Source organism: Anabrus simplex, chromosome 1, assembly GCF_040414725.1.
Source record: "Anabrus simplex isolate iqAnaSimp1 chromosome 1, ASM4041472v1, whole genome shotgun sequence".
Classification (NCBI taxonomy): domain Eukaryota; kingdom Metazoa; phylum Arthropoda; class Insecta; order Orthoptera; family Tettigoniidae; genus Anabrus; species Anabrus simplex.
The window spans coordinates 1,586,651,883-1,586,667,259 of NC_090265.1; the positions used below are offsets into that span (position 1 = coordinate 1,586,651,883).

General features: G+C 36.5%; 1 protein-coding gene across 4 annotated transcripts in view; it reads left to right on the forward strand.

The window, feature by feature from the left end:
- LOC136858571 (phosphatidylinositol 3,4,5-trisphosphate 3-phosphatase and dual-specificity protein phosphatase PTEN) overlaps window positions 1–15,377 on the forward strand; it is a 516,439-nt gene that overhangs the window by 390,695 nt on the left and 110,367 nt on the right. For all 4 annotated transcript variants that reach the window (XM_067138224.2, XM_067138225.2, XM_067138226.2 and 1 more), the window contains one exon: window positions 10,112–10,307. In XM_067138224.2, the coding sequence (XP_066994325.2) occupies window positions 10,112–10,307 (196 nt within the window). The remainder of the gene's footprint in view (window positions 1–10,111; window positions 10,308–15,377) is intronic.

The window sequence follows — 15,377 nt, forward strand, 5'->3', positions numbered from 1 at the left end:
CTAATGCACTTAAAGATGTAGAGTGTAAAACTTTTCCCATTCCTCAAAAAAAAAAAACTAGAGCAAGTGACATAGGTCGGTCTGTTGTGTTAGAGTCAAGGAATGATATTAATGCTTATGGTAGTCTAGACAGGTTAGGTACTTTTAAAACTGTATTGAGGAATAGTATTAATGTGTAAGGTAGACAGACTCAGTTAGGTTCTCATCAGTTCACTAAAATCAATGAACCTGTAGAAACAAAACTAGAAACAATCATGATCAACATAGTTATTTTTCACATTAACTTACAGTCAATTAGAAATAAACTGGATGAATTAGTTGTAATACTCAATAAAAGGCCTACTGATATTTTGTGTGTACATGAGCACTGGCTGACTAGAGATGAGACCAATCTATATATATACCTCATGATTTTGAATTAGGAAGTATTTTTACTAGAGACTTCCCACTAACACATGGTAGAGCAGCAGTATATGTTAAGAAATCACTTAAATTTGAAGTAATAGATATTTCTTCCTTTTGCATTAACCCTCAACTGGTATCATCTATGTTTGTAACGTAACTGGTATCATACGTCTGTCAAACTCCAGATATTTACTTTTAAATTAAACAATGTGTTCTTAATTTTTTGTTATTTATTCGACTTAATATCTTTAAATATATGTTTTCAAACATGTCAGTGCAAAAGTTAACAGAAAAAAATTACAAATCCAGAAAATAATAATAATAAAATATTAGAATGATGCTCCAAAAATGTGGACGCTTCTGTTTTTCTTAAAAGTCTAGAAAATATGATTATTACGATCGTGTTGCTGATATGTCAGTGTTATACAAAGACCATACAAACAAATAAACCATAAAATTACTGGAAAACTCAAAACAAAAATTTCAATTTTAAGGTTCAAAATCACTCTTTGTTAGAAAGCACCATTTTCCTTATCACAAAATATGTTACCTTATTTTTACTACAACGCAAAACATTTCGTATCCAGATATAGCTATGATTTTCACAATATATATAGGAAAACATGTTAGACTTCAAAAATGTTTCACACACCAACATACGTCTTTCATTTATCCGTAAAGCACTCTCGGCAGATTTTTTGGCACACTCCAAGCAGATCGGTTTTCCGCACTTCTGGCATGGGTACTTCGTTCTTCTTTTCAGAATGTCAGGTCATGTGGAAGATTCTTCACCTCAGTAAGCCTCCGATGCATTCCAGGATAGACCCGTGACTTGGCAACTGTCTTCATAAAATCAAGCCTAGCCATTATCTCAACATCAGGGTAGCCTTGATGAAGAATAAACGCATTGACACCACATCCCATATCAAAAATAGTGAAAAATATTGCCATTGGCCATCTACGAGTTCTTCGATTGGATGGGTAGTTTGCACTCTTCTGATCCAGCCCATTGACACCCCCCTTCGTCATATTGTAGAAAGCAATCATCTCAGGATTTCCAGTGTCAGGATCATCTGCCATGGAGTGATGCATGGAAGATACTAAAATCACTGCTTTTGACTTCTTTGGTGCGTAGGAAAGTAATGTCATAATTTCTGTAAAACCATAAAGAGAAGACTTCTCCACATGTATCTTGTTCGGTTGAAACTGAGGGGGGATCTCTTTTTTATTTTTTTCATTGTTCCTATGCATGTAAGCTTTCTTGTCAGAAGTTCCTTTACAAGTTCAATCGAGGTGAACCAATTACCTGCGGTGATATTTCGGCGTGTCTTCTCAACTGGTTTGACAAGCTTCAATACCGATTGAGTGGGAATGCTCAATTTCCTTCTCCACATGTATCTTGTTCGGTTGAAACTGAGGGGGGATCTCTTTTTTATTTTTTTCATTGTTCCTATGCATGTAAGCTTTCTTGTCAGAAGTTCCTTTACAAGTTCAATCGAGGTGAACCAATTACCTGCGGTGATATTTCGGCGTGTCTTCTCAACTGGTTTGACAAGCTTCAATACCGATTGAGTGGGAATGCTCAATTTCATTTCTTCTGCGGAGAGTCTTTGTCCGTCACTGCCTTTCCCTGAATAAATGTAGGCATTATACAAATACAGAGTACTGGCATCTGTCATACACATAACCTTTAAACCGTACTTAGCAGGTTTTCTTGGTATAAACATATGAAACCTACATCGGCTGCGGAAAGGCACAAGCATCTCGTCAACACACATAGTAGAGCCTGGAGAGTAACACTGCTGACAGTTCTCAATAAATTTGAAAATTTTGGATACTGCAGCTATTACATCCTCCCTTTTCCTTTCTTCCCTGTCATCTGGGTTGTTGAATCGTCGAGCTGCCAAAAGGAACAAAAACCTCTTCTTAGTCATAGTGCAGCGAAAATATCACGCCCGGTTCCATCCGCTGAGAAAATATCTACAGATTTGTTGCCAGATTTGAATATTGATGTGAATACTAATAACCCTATGAATGCTTTTAGTTCAAGAACGTCGATATCCTGTACGAATGATAAATTCCTTTGAGAATATTTAGCTCGTATTTTAGCAATTTTATTATTTGTTCACCGTAAAATGTCTTGAGTAAAAAGTAGACCCCGTTCTTCTTCAACGTCTGGTGTTCTACCTAAGGCATTTGCTCTTGTTCGGAGCCGGGGAATCTGCAACACAATGTTATGTTGTCTTGTTCGTACATTAGTAAGTGGTTGTGCCTTTCTCCATCGGAAGCAATTTCGCTTGCCATAAAAATAGCAATTATCATGGCGATCTGAATGTCCTGTATTTACGTCCCCTTCACCTCTTTCTCTGTCCTCACCTCCATCATCCATACCCACTGGTTCATTATCATCCACTTCCTGCTCGGAATCAGTTTCGTGATAACTTTTGATCTCATAATCTGGATCACTATCACTGTCATCCACATCATGGTCTTCCAACACTTCATTTATCATTTCCTCCAGGTCTATTTCAAGTTGGTTTCATTAGGTCGTAAAACTCGCCGAGATGGTCCTGTTTGCGGCTCCATTATTACTTATAGGAATTAAACTCACTGTAAGTAACAACAGTGTTATATTAATTCACAATCGCAATAAACACTCAACACCGAATAACGTAATTCGCGAACAATAGTCACGGAACTGGTATCATACGTCTGTCAGACGGCGCAATAAGTTTACTATGCACTTACTCAAGGTCAAACAAAGCGAGCGCTACATCACCTTTCCTGCAGGGAAACAACACTCCAACTGAGAGGTACACAAGAGAAGATAGCTGTAGGCTGAGGAAAGGAGAGGGGATGTCCTTTGAAAATTTTTTAGCCGTCTCACAGGCGTATGAAACCAGTTGAGAGTTAATAACCTATGTGAATCAGTAGCTGTTAGATTATGTGAATATAATTTTGTTGTAGTATCTGTTTATCGTGCCCCTAACACCAACGTAAAATTATTTATATCACAGTTAGAGAAGTTGATTTCATATTTAACTTGTAAGTATGATCAAAAGATTGCTATAGCTGGTGACTTCAATATAAATATCTTAGAGGTATCACAAAATACTCAAAACTTCCTTAATATGTTAAGATCGCATGACTTATATTGTACACATGGTGAACCCACAAGAAATAATGCATGCCTAGATAATGTTGTACCCAATCTACACAAAGCATTTTACAAATGTTTATTTCTAGGACAAGATGTATTGTCAGACCATGGTGGTATTTGGGTTGAATTTAAAGTTAACTGTAAGAGAAGAGTTTTTGAGTCATCGAAAGAATTAAAATGTATCAGGCGTGTCATATCAATTAAAGGGGTTAATGAATTCCAAGACAAATTAATAAGAACAGACTGGACTAGCCTTTATGCCATGAGTGATGTCAACTTTGCATTTTCTTATTTCATTAAAATGGTAATTTATATATTTTAATTCAGCCTTCCCTGAAAAAGTTGTAACTATTAAGGCCAACAGCTCTAAACCAAGAAATAGAGTTAAAACCTGGTTTATGCCTGAGTTGGGTAAAATGCGTAGCATTATGTTAGCTTCTTATAATAAGTATAAAGTAAATAATAATTTAGAGGATAAAGAAATATTCAAAAACTACAGGAAATTATATAAAACACATATACATGAGGCTAAACTTGCAGTGAATGACAGGTATATCCAAAGTGCGAACAGTAAATGCAAAGCTGCATGGTCTATCATAAAAGGTGCTAGTCAAACTTCAAATAACAAAGATGTGATTCCTCTAGAACCTGATCAGTGTAATAGGTATTTTATCAATACACATGAAAGCACATGTGGTCAGGATAATAGCATTTCATCAGATGGGGATGGAAGTAAACATAATTTCTTAGACTGGTTGCATAACTTTGATCTTCCCTCAAATGTATTGAATAATGATTTTAGGTGGGTGAAAGTAAATCTGCAAACAGTCAGAAGTATTGTCACAAATTTGAATTCATCTAGTACCCAAGACATTTATGGTCTCTCCAACAATACAATCAAAGCAGTTATTGACATGATATTAATGCCATTGACATTTTTAATAAATTTAATGCTTAGAGAATGTGTTTTTCTGAGTGTTTAAAGATGTCTAAAAGTGATACCTATCTTTAAAAAGGGGCATAGAATGTGCCCATCAGATTACCCCCCTATAACAATAGTACCCATTCTGAGCAAAATTATTGAATCCTGTATATTTATACAACTCGACGAGTACGTTTTCAGAAATAATTTGCTTTACAACAGACAGTTTGGATTTAGAAGGGTCATTCAATGATAAAAGCAGTTGAATGTGTCATCAAAGACATATTAAATAATTTAGAGAATTAAACAGTCACAGGTGCTACAATTAATTGACCTGACAAAAGCTTTTGATTGTGTCTCGCATGAAATCTTAATTCATAAGCTCAGTTATTATGGAGTAAGGGGTCATGAACTGAAATTAATGGCATCCTATCTTCATCCAAGGAAACAGATGGTGGTAATAAGTGATAAAAAAATCTGATTTAGAAACGGTTAAAGCAAGTGTCCTGCGTGGGTCTGTTTTGAGACCTTTCCTGTTTTTTGCCTATATCAATGACCTAGCATGTAATGTTCCCTGCATATCAGTTCTATATGCTGATGATACAACTTTCCTAAATAGTAATGTTGATATCATAACACTCCAAGTCAACACATCTGTTAAAATTGCTGAAAACTGGTTTCATCATAATAAATTAACTATTAATGTCACTAAAACAGAAAATATCCTATTTACCTCATATCACACTGTAAAAAATGGCTGCCGTAATTCTGTTAAATTATTAGGCCTACATGTAGATACAAGACTTACCTGGGAAATACATACATCAGAACTCTGAAAGAGATTAGCCAGGGTGTGTTATCTGTTGCAGAAACTGAAAACCTGCATCAGTCGGGATATGCTACTTGCATCCTATCATGCTTTCTTTCACCCTCATATACTGTATAGGATCAGGTTATGGGGCAATTGTCCTACATCAAATAATGTATTCATTTGGCAGAAAAAGGCAGTCTGTCTAATTGCTGGATTAGAATTTAGAGACTCCTGTAAAACTTCCTTTGTGAGCCTAAAAATTATGACAGTTCCCTGTTTATATATTCTTACAATATCATGCATGTGAAAGAGAATCTTTCCGAATTTAAAGAAAGATCTGCAGTTCACACGCACGACACAAGATACAAGAATGATCTGTATACTCCTTACTCCAGGCTTAGTAAAAGCACAAACAGCCACTGGTTATCAACAGCTTAAGATGTACAATAAGCTTCCACTACCTATTTGAACATTAGACAATAGTGCATTTAACAGGGTACTGTCACTATTTTAAAGGAAAAATTAATTTCTAGAATGTGGTATATCAAAAACTGACCTAATATAGGTAGCTAAAATAATTTTTCTAAAGACTCGGGCATTATGGCTAAGATAACTTCTACAGATTATTTTTATTAATACTGACAATACCTAGTGTACATTTTCTGTACTTGTTGGTGGAAGCAATAAAATATCTCAATATCTAAAAAAACATCTAAAAATATCTAGATTAGCATCTTCATTTCTGGTATATATTCCTGTCATGGGATGCTGTACATTACAGAATGACCAACACTTTGGAATTAATTTTATAAACTGGATTGTGCTATCAGAAACATCCACACCTAGACTTTTAAGCAATTGCAAACCAGCAACATTCTTATGATCAAAGACTACTGCTAATGATACATTCTGTCTTTATTGTTGTTGGATACAGGGCCTTCCTAGATAAATTTAGAGCCATTTTTAGTAACAATCTCTTCTCTGAATGAAACAACTCTTTAAGGTCTGAAAATTTGCCCTCAGTAATTATTGTAAATTTACAGACTGACTCTGTACCAACATCAGCATTGACCACTTCACTTAAAACAGCAAGTGTCTTATCAACGTTTGGTATAATAAGAGAATGTCCCACCCCATATCAGTAGTTCTGGAGAGTATCTTATTTAATTAGTTACAGAGAGCTCTAAATGTTCCAGAACAATTTTTATTTTACTAGTTCCCTCTGCAATAAACTTACAGTCTGTCATGAAAATTCAATATTTATTAAATTGGCCCTCAACGGGTGACTTGCACGCACTCTACAGTGTGATTGCATGCACTCTACAGTGTGATGGAAGTAGTGCTAGACCTGTAGCTTAGATCCTTTTCAACAGAACAAAGATGACCAAGGCCACTATAGCTCAATTGGGAGAGAAACCGACGCAAAATCGGGATGTTGTGGGTTCGGATCCCACTGTTTGTTGTCCGGTTGGCCATTTTTGTGCTGTACTTAACATCTCTTCGACACGTACTAAAGTAACACGACCTAATAGGTTGAAAGTCGATTTCAATTACAATGTGGTCGTGAAAATTCAATATTCCTTGACTTTGCGCTCAATGGGTGACTTGCACGCACTCCCCAGTGTGATGGCAGTAGGGCTCAGATTCCTCACTTGTCTTGTCGTGTGGAAGGTGGTTAAAAGCAGGGGAGGTAGGGGTGCAAGAACGTGCAGACAACATGCAAGGGAAGAGACAGTGCAAGTGGGCCCTTCTCAGCTGGCCCCAACAGGGTGTATATTACTTAGCCCATCATAACAGCTCTCTCTGGGTGCATTGGTCAGTGGTCACTAAAACCAGTTAGTGAGAGACTGAATTCTAGACTGTGCACAGGATATTTTATTTACGTACATCAATTAGTCAGTTGTGAAACAACTTAAGCATACAAAACACATGGTACCAGACAGACATCATCACTGATAGTCGTGCTGGTTAGTATGTTAGTGATGTTAGTCATACTCAGTGAATGTCTAGATAGCGACCCATCAGCTTTTAATGTCCATGTCCCCAAAGCTAAGTGCAAGAAAATGCCAAAGATCAAGACCTTGTTTTTTTGAAGGACTCAGAGAAGGAAAATAATTACCAAGCAAGGATATTAATGAAACTAGAGATTACAGGGGTAGACGAAGAATGGACCTTGTTCAAAGAAACTTTTGTAAAGTAAGGTAAGGAAATCTGTGGGAAAACAAGTGCAATACTGATACAGTAGGAAACTCTCTGGTGGAATGACAGGGTGAAGACAGCAGTAAAAGAAAGTAATATCCTGAAAGGAAATTAGATCATATAAAACAAAATATGTGTGATAGATGAAATGAGGCAGAAATTGAAAAGTGAGCCTAGGAATATCACAACAAAAAGTTTGCTGTGAAATTACTAATCCAACAAGAAAAGAACGAGTGCTGGGATGACTTTACTACCAGGATAGAGGAAGACTGTCAAGGAAGTATGAAGCTACTATAATTATAAAGTATTAAAAAATAAAATTGAATATGGAAACATCCTTGCAATAGAGAGAAACTATGGTAGTTTGATGATAATAATAACGAGGAAAGGATCAGAGATGAATTCAAGAGATACTTCAGAATGTTGTTAAATGGATATGGAGGCACCACCACCATCAGCCATAACTGTAAAATTGATGAAATTGAAAAAAAAAAAAAAAACTCCCATTAACATGGCTTGAAGTCAAAACAGCACCAAAGAGCATGTGAAACGGAAAGTCCTTGGGCTTCGATGATCTCATCTCAGATATGATAAAGGCAGCTGGAATACCAGGCTTAAATTGGCTATATAGAGTGTTCTCAATGATCTGGGAAGAAAATAAAATACCATGAGATTGGAGAAACGGAGTCATCATCCTAGGAGCATAATAGTTGTCACACACCCTGAAGCTGTTGGAACCGGGCGAGTTGGCCGTGTGGTTAGGAGTGTGCAGCTGTGAGCTCGCGTCCGGGAGATAGTGGGTTCGAACCCCACTGTTGCAGTCCTGAAGATGGTTTTCCGTAGTTTCCCATATTCACACCAGGCAAATGCTGGGGCTGTACCTTAATTAAGGCCACGGCCGCTTCCTTCCCATTCCTATGCCTTTCCTGTCCCATCATCGCCATAAGACCTGTTTGGTGCAACGTACAAGCAACTAGGGGAAAAAAAAAAAAAAAAAGCTGTTGGAAAAGATCATCAATATGAGACAGGAAGATAGTGGAACCTTTGCTTGAGGAAGAACAACACAGATTCAGGAAAGATTGAAGTATAGTGGATCTCATTTTTGCTGTAAGAATGCTTACAGAAAAGTACTTGGAACATGGAAAGAAATTTGCTTTACATCGCGCCGATATATATAGGTCTTATGGTGATGATGAGATAGGAAAGGGCTAGGAGGGGAAAAAACATGGCCATGGCCTTAATTAAGGTATAGTCCCAGCATTGCCCTGGTGTGAAAATGGGAAACCACGAAAACCATTTCAGGGCTGCTGACACTGTGGCTCAAATCTGGAAAGAATCTTGTGATTCAGTTTTTGGATATTGAAAAGGCCTACAACAGTGTCCAAATTAGAATCTGTTTCTCACTTCAAGTACCTCTGAAGCATAATCTCGAAAGTCAGCACTGTCAAGCAGAAAATACTCAGGACGACACAGAAAGTATCAAACTTTCACAATCAAATCAGAAACCTACTCTGGGATGGCAAAATATCACAAAAAGCAAAAACAACCCTGTACCAAACCTACTTTATACCTAGGGTTCTTTTTTGAAATAGCAGTTTCTTTCCACAGAAAGAGATGTGCTCTTAGATTCACCTATAAGCATTGTGTTCAGTAACTTTTGTCCATCCTACTGTTTCCTCGTCCAGATTTTTCACATTCCTAACTCTGTACTTTGGTCATTTACTTTTCTTAGTAAGGCTAAATCTTCCTGAATTTTCAAAATGATCCTAGAATTAATTTTCTTGCTGCACTTTTTCTCTCAAGTTTCTACTTTTTCACTGTAGACAGAGCTACTGACTTCATATTTGCCACTTTGATATTTGACCTATCAGTGACCTAGCTGAGCAGAAATAATACTGTTCAATAGAGCAAACAGAAAGGAACCTATTGAAAACTGTTCTTCACTACTTATTGACATTTGAAGCATATGTCTTCATATCTTATTCCAATTTTCTCAAAAGTTAACACAGACCCATTCACACCAGTAACTATCATCTTGAACTGGTATATTGGAACAAATGAAATACTGGTTGTTTGTTATGGAGATCATTATTTTCAAAACTATAGACAGGGAGCTAGAAAGCAGGATAGTACTACTGCTTGCAAAGAATATAGATAATGACAGGCTAGTGTGGGAAGAGGGAGTTATAGAAAGAAGAGAGAAACATGAAAACACAAAAGAACAAGGACAAACTCTATATCTTTACAAACTGCTGTCTTTGCTGTTGGATCCATTCCTCATCAACCCATTTCTTTGCACTTTTTATCTTCTCATCCTTGATCAATTTGTTTTTGTTCTCATCTTAATCAGAGAGGCAAGAGTCATTGAGTTGGACTATTTTTAAGAAATTTTCAATCGATATGTATGTAGGAACTGTATGATAAAGAGAAAATTGAATAAACACAGGAGGAGGGTGAAATGGGTCTGAACTGTCGTTACTATCAAGCAACAATGACAGTGTTACAACATTTGCAATTTGTTCCTATATTATTATGCAATACTTTGGAAATGTTTCTTTACAGTTGTTGTCTAATGCTATTCATGTTTGACAGGTGAGTTTGTTCTGTTTGACAGGTGAGTTTGTTCCTGCTTAGAGTACCTTCAGACTTGGATTCAAGTCCCTCTTCTGACCAGAATTGGATGAACTCCAGCTCTCATCAGAATCAGCAGGGTTGTTTCCAGGAAACACCCAGTGAATCATCAGAGGCTGATTCCAGCGATTCAGATACGACTGCTGAGGATGAGGAAGGAGAAGATGGCTGGGAGTCTGGTAAGTTTTCTATTTTTCTGTGAAAAGTGTTGAGAGACTTTTGGCATCATAGCATGTACAGTATGTTTAAAGCTGTAGATATGGATGTTGAATGTATTTCTTTCTTGCCTAGCTTTTGTAGAGAATTAATCAGCTTTGTGCTAATGTGAAATGTAAAATGTTCACTGTATTTGTTTGTCTTTCTATTCTTCTTTTCTTTTTGTTTTGTAAGTGGTGAATAATTCAAGTGTTTGCGAACAAGCTCTTGGTTTTCATACATTGTGATTTGTATTATTACTGTACTCATCTTATGTTAATGCTGGGGTTTGCATTTTTGTGTTATTGGTTCTATGTGTTATCTTCCATGTTTCCAAGAAAATCTGGCTGCTTGTAATGAATTGCTTCGTATTATAAATTATTGGATAATTGGTTTGTTTTAAAAAACAAAGACCTTAGCACTATTTTGCCTAGCTTGTGCATTGTTTTCCTTTCTGAACTATTTCTTATGCTAGTCATCATTTGAGGAGGGTTTTTGACCATGCCCTGACAGTATTGGGATTTGAGGCTCCTCGTTTGTTTGAGAAGCCCTTTGAAATAACACCAATGAAATAGCAGCACCTTTAGCAAATGAGAATGCTGTTGCATAAGGACTGTGAGCCATTTAGAATGACCTGTCTTTCGTGAAGTGATGTGCTAGATGCAAGAACAATGAACTTTAATAAAATGTTTCTGTGCATTATTTGAGATGTAAATGTTGTATTCCATTTTGTTCCCATGATATACGTTCCTATTGTGTGCGCTACCGCATAGCCACAATTATGGTGCCTTTTAACCAAACGTATTGCAGCATATTATGTGCTCTAACCCTCAAAGTATTTTTGTTATAGTTATTTGTGATAGCACAAAGCATTCCAAAGAAAAACTTGGAAGTTCCAATTTTCTTAAATATATATTGCTTTTCAGTGGAGAAAAGTTGGGACATCCAGATACATAAAAAATATGCTTTTATTTTGTTCTTCATAGTGTCAAACCATTTCTTGTCATCTGTTCACATTTTCTTATCCTCACCTGCAAGTTGCTTCTGAGCATAATTGTCTCTGTAGCAATTTCAAAAAATGGCTGGTTTATATAACCTAAAAATTTGGAGAGTTCTGAAGGAACTAGTGGAATAAAAATTCAGAAACATCACTGTTTGCTCTGAAGGAGTGAATTACAGGATTATTATTTCCATTTATCCACACCCAGTCGTTCGGTTTCGTACATTTTGAGTATGATCATAGTCACTCTCCAGGTCACTAGCAATATTTACATTTTCTGACTCATTTATACTACTCCCAACTCTTCCTCATACTGATTACACTAGCCTGCAAAAAAAAAAAAACCTTTTTGTGCGGTAAAAAGGAAAATACGTGGGTTTTATGAATTTCTTAACGCAGAATTCGAGAAAAAAATTAGTTTTGGCGTATCACGTCTGGTTTAGTGGTAATTTTACAATATGTTATTTTGTTCTTACGTAAAATTGTTGATACTTAGTATTGATTAAATTTGATATATTAATGCAAATTTCAGCTTGCAAAACATAATCATATTTTGCATGCATTAAATACACATAAATGCTGCTTTGTAAGCAAGTAGATGGTTTGTATTATATTTTCAATGAATATTGAAATTCGTGAAACTGAATTAGTTTTGGCTGTACAGTTCCTTTTAAATTAATATAACCGTACCTTGAATAAAAATTACATGGTTAAACGTACATTGTTTTGTTACTTACATTATGTGCAGGTTAGATTCACACCTCCGTCTTTTTCCGTTTTCCGTGGAATTTCTGGGTTTTTGAAGTTCTTGAATGATCTCTAGAAGGGTCGTCTCGTGCAGTCGACCAACAGTAATCGGCCATCATATTCACATCCCAACATCCCTGATAGCGTCGTTCTGCATCTTTGAGATCCTGGTGAAACCTTTCACCTTGTTCTTCACTGACAGCTCCTAAATTTGGAGGGAAATAATCCAGATGCGAAGCTAAGAAATAAAGCTAAAGGCTCATATTACAATCGAGTTCCTTAAACTTTACCAACATTTTTCCTTACAGTTTCTTTGTATTGAGGGTCCTTAATGTTGCCAAGAAATTTAGTCACTACATCTTTGAATGTGTTCCATGCCTCTTTCTCAATTTTAGTCATTGTGTCTGTGAAATTTTTATCCTTCATCAGTTTACGAATCTGTGGTCCATCAAACATGCCTTCTTTGATTTTTGCATCTAATAATGAGGGAAATGTAGTGGATAAATATTGGAAGCATAGGTTACTTTTATCCAATGCCTTGACATACTGTTTCATCAATCCTAATTTGATGTGCAAGTGTGGAAGTAGAACTTTTTCACGGTCAATAAGACTTACATTCAAGACATTTTTGTATCCTGGTTATAGTTGTTTCCTTTCTGGCTGATTCACTGCATTCCAATGTTTATCCTGTGCCCTGCTATCCCATTCACATAGGAAACGGGGAAAATTTGTATAGCCTTTTTGTTGTCCCAGCAACAATCCAGTGATCTTCAAATCACCGCAAATTTGCCACCCATGCTCGTGATATTTAATTTTTTCAAGCACCAATTTTAAGGTCTCGTATGTTTCAGACATTTTTGTGGAGTGTCAAGTGGTACAGATGCCAGAACATTTGTATTATGAAGCAAAACAGCCTTTAAACTTCTTTTGAAAGAGTCAATAAAAACACGCCAGTTACTAGGATCATACTCTTTCTCTCCCAATTGACGTAGAAGATTTGAAACATCCGTACAAAATACAAGTTCATCTTCTTGAGTATAATACTTTCGGAATTCTTTGTCACGATTTCGGTACCAGGAAAATGTAACACCATGTGCCACCATATTCTTTTCGTGCAATCTTGAACCAAGTAATTCACTTTTTCCTTTGGTTACCTCTAAGTCCCTTATCAGATCATTCCATTTGGATTGCTTGAATTTGTTTGAAGGTGTGTCATGTTGATGTGGCTCGAAATCTATTTCTTCATCGTCAGATTGCAATGAACTGCTACTTTCCTCACTCAAGTGAGTAGGTGGAGTAGGTACAGGTAAGTCAGGTCCATGAGGAACTGATCGAAGAGCTGACTTGAGATTCGGATATTTGATTTTGTTTTTACTTTTCTTATTGTAACCGACAACATGGGTCATACAAAAATAGCAGTCGTCATGATGGTTCTTTTGCTCTCGCCATTGCATGGGTATAGCAAACGACATTGAGTTTCGTTTGCCCTCATACCAGTAATGTAGTCCCTCGACACAGGTATTGCATGCAATATGAGGTGGGAAAGGTTTGTCTTGATCCCCAACTTTCAATTTAAAGTAAGAAAATTAAAGTTTCTTTACAAAGGAGTCTATTTGATGCACCTTGGAATTGAACACACAAACTCCACAAATGTAACAAAACTTTTGAGGACTTTGTTTACACTGTCTTCTGTGCACCCATGAAACACTAGCCATGATGGTGTTAAAACACTAGAACTTCACTTATTAGTGATCAATTTGAAATTAAAATACCTTAAATCTCGCGCACACGAGAGGACTACAATTAAATGAATGGAAACTTTAAAAGACGCATTAAACACATACCGGTACTTCTTGGAGCCCGTCTCAAGCAACACTGTTATCTTAGAAAGGAAACTGCTTTATGAGTCCATCATAAATATGGCATAAAGGCTGGGGCTTTTAACACGTCTGTTTATTGAAGAGTTTATTATGAATTTACCATGAAACCCCCAACTACAAAATGAACATTTAGACAGCAATAAACCTATAATAAAGTGCAAACAATAATAAATAAAATCACATAATTGTATTCTAAAAAAAGTTGTGCTAGAACATCTCTCAACATTACATCTTATGAATTCATGCAGATACTAAAAACACCGAATTGCATCAAAACTAGACGTGATAGGAAAAAATAGCATCATTTTCGGAATCAAGGCAGCGATTTCCATAAGAATTACATATTTTCTATTTTACCGCAAAATCATATTGGCTAGTGTTATAAGCCTCTAATTCCTGAAGATCTTCATTAACATTATCCTCCGAATCACTACCTAAAACAATTAATTTCACTAACTCCTCGCGTTCATAAATGCATGTGATGCTAGTTGCCATAATGGTTACTGGCTTGAAAAGAATTTGCATTATTTTCTAGTCACCCATTTCATGTGCTGTGAAGGTCAAACAAGGAAAAACTTGGTAATACCCTTGCCAGAAACTTTCTAATATACAAAAACTTTAATGTAAGGGCCATCTGTTACAAATTGGGCACACTATAAGAAGATATGTAAGCCTTGGCAATGCACAGGCCCACCTAGTCATCTGAGTTGTAGGCCACGTGAGCTCAAGCATGTGTGCCCCGTACGCTGAGTTCATCGGGTTAAGAATACATACCTAGAATGAAAGACCAGAATAAAAACACAAAATTTTATCTTTGTTAATATAAGTAGAGAAGAGCATCAGTTATCCACTTCATAACCCTTCACTTATCGATCAACTGAAGCATTGGTTAATTAAAGGTATTGCACTGAGCAAATTCAGATTTGCGTGCCATGAAGAAGTTGCAATGGCGACTAAACATAAATGCGTTGTTCCCAGTGTTTCCAATAAATTTAAAATAATAGAGCAGTTGAAGAGTGGTGCTAGTGGATCGAGCTTAGCTTGGGAATGTGGAGTTGGAAATGCGACAATATCAGACATTACAAGATTTGCAAATGTACCTGACAGTGAAGACGGAAGCTTGCTATCCAGTGAGGAATCCTTTTACTGCCTAGAGACGGCTATGAAGTGTTATAACAAGAAGAAGATGTCCAGTTGCTGTCTTTAAAATGATTGCGAGATTTAGCAGCAAAAAGAAAACTAGTCTAAGCTCTGAAGCCAAAAGTTTTGGACTGCAGTGAATAAAAGAATGAAGAGGATTCCGAGAGAGAGACACACTCGAATGTCTCTGTGACATTTGAAAATTACAAGCAAGGTAGAGTACCCAAGTTAGTGTCACGTGGTAATACAAAGAATGATGGAAATTCAGAATTATTTACCTTAACACT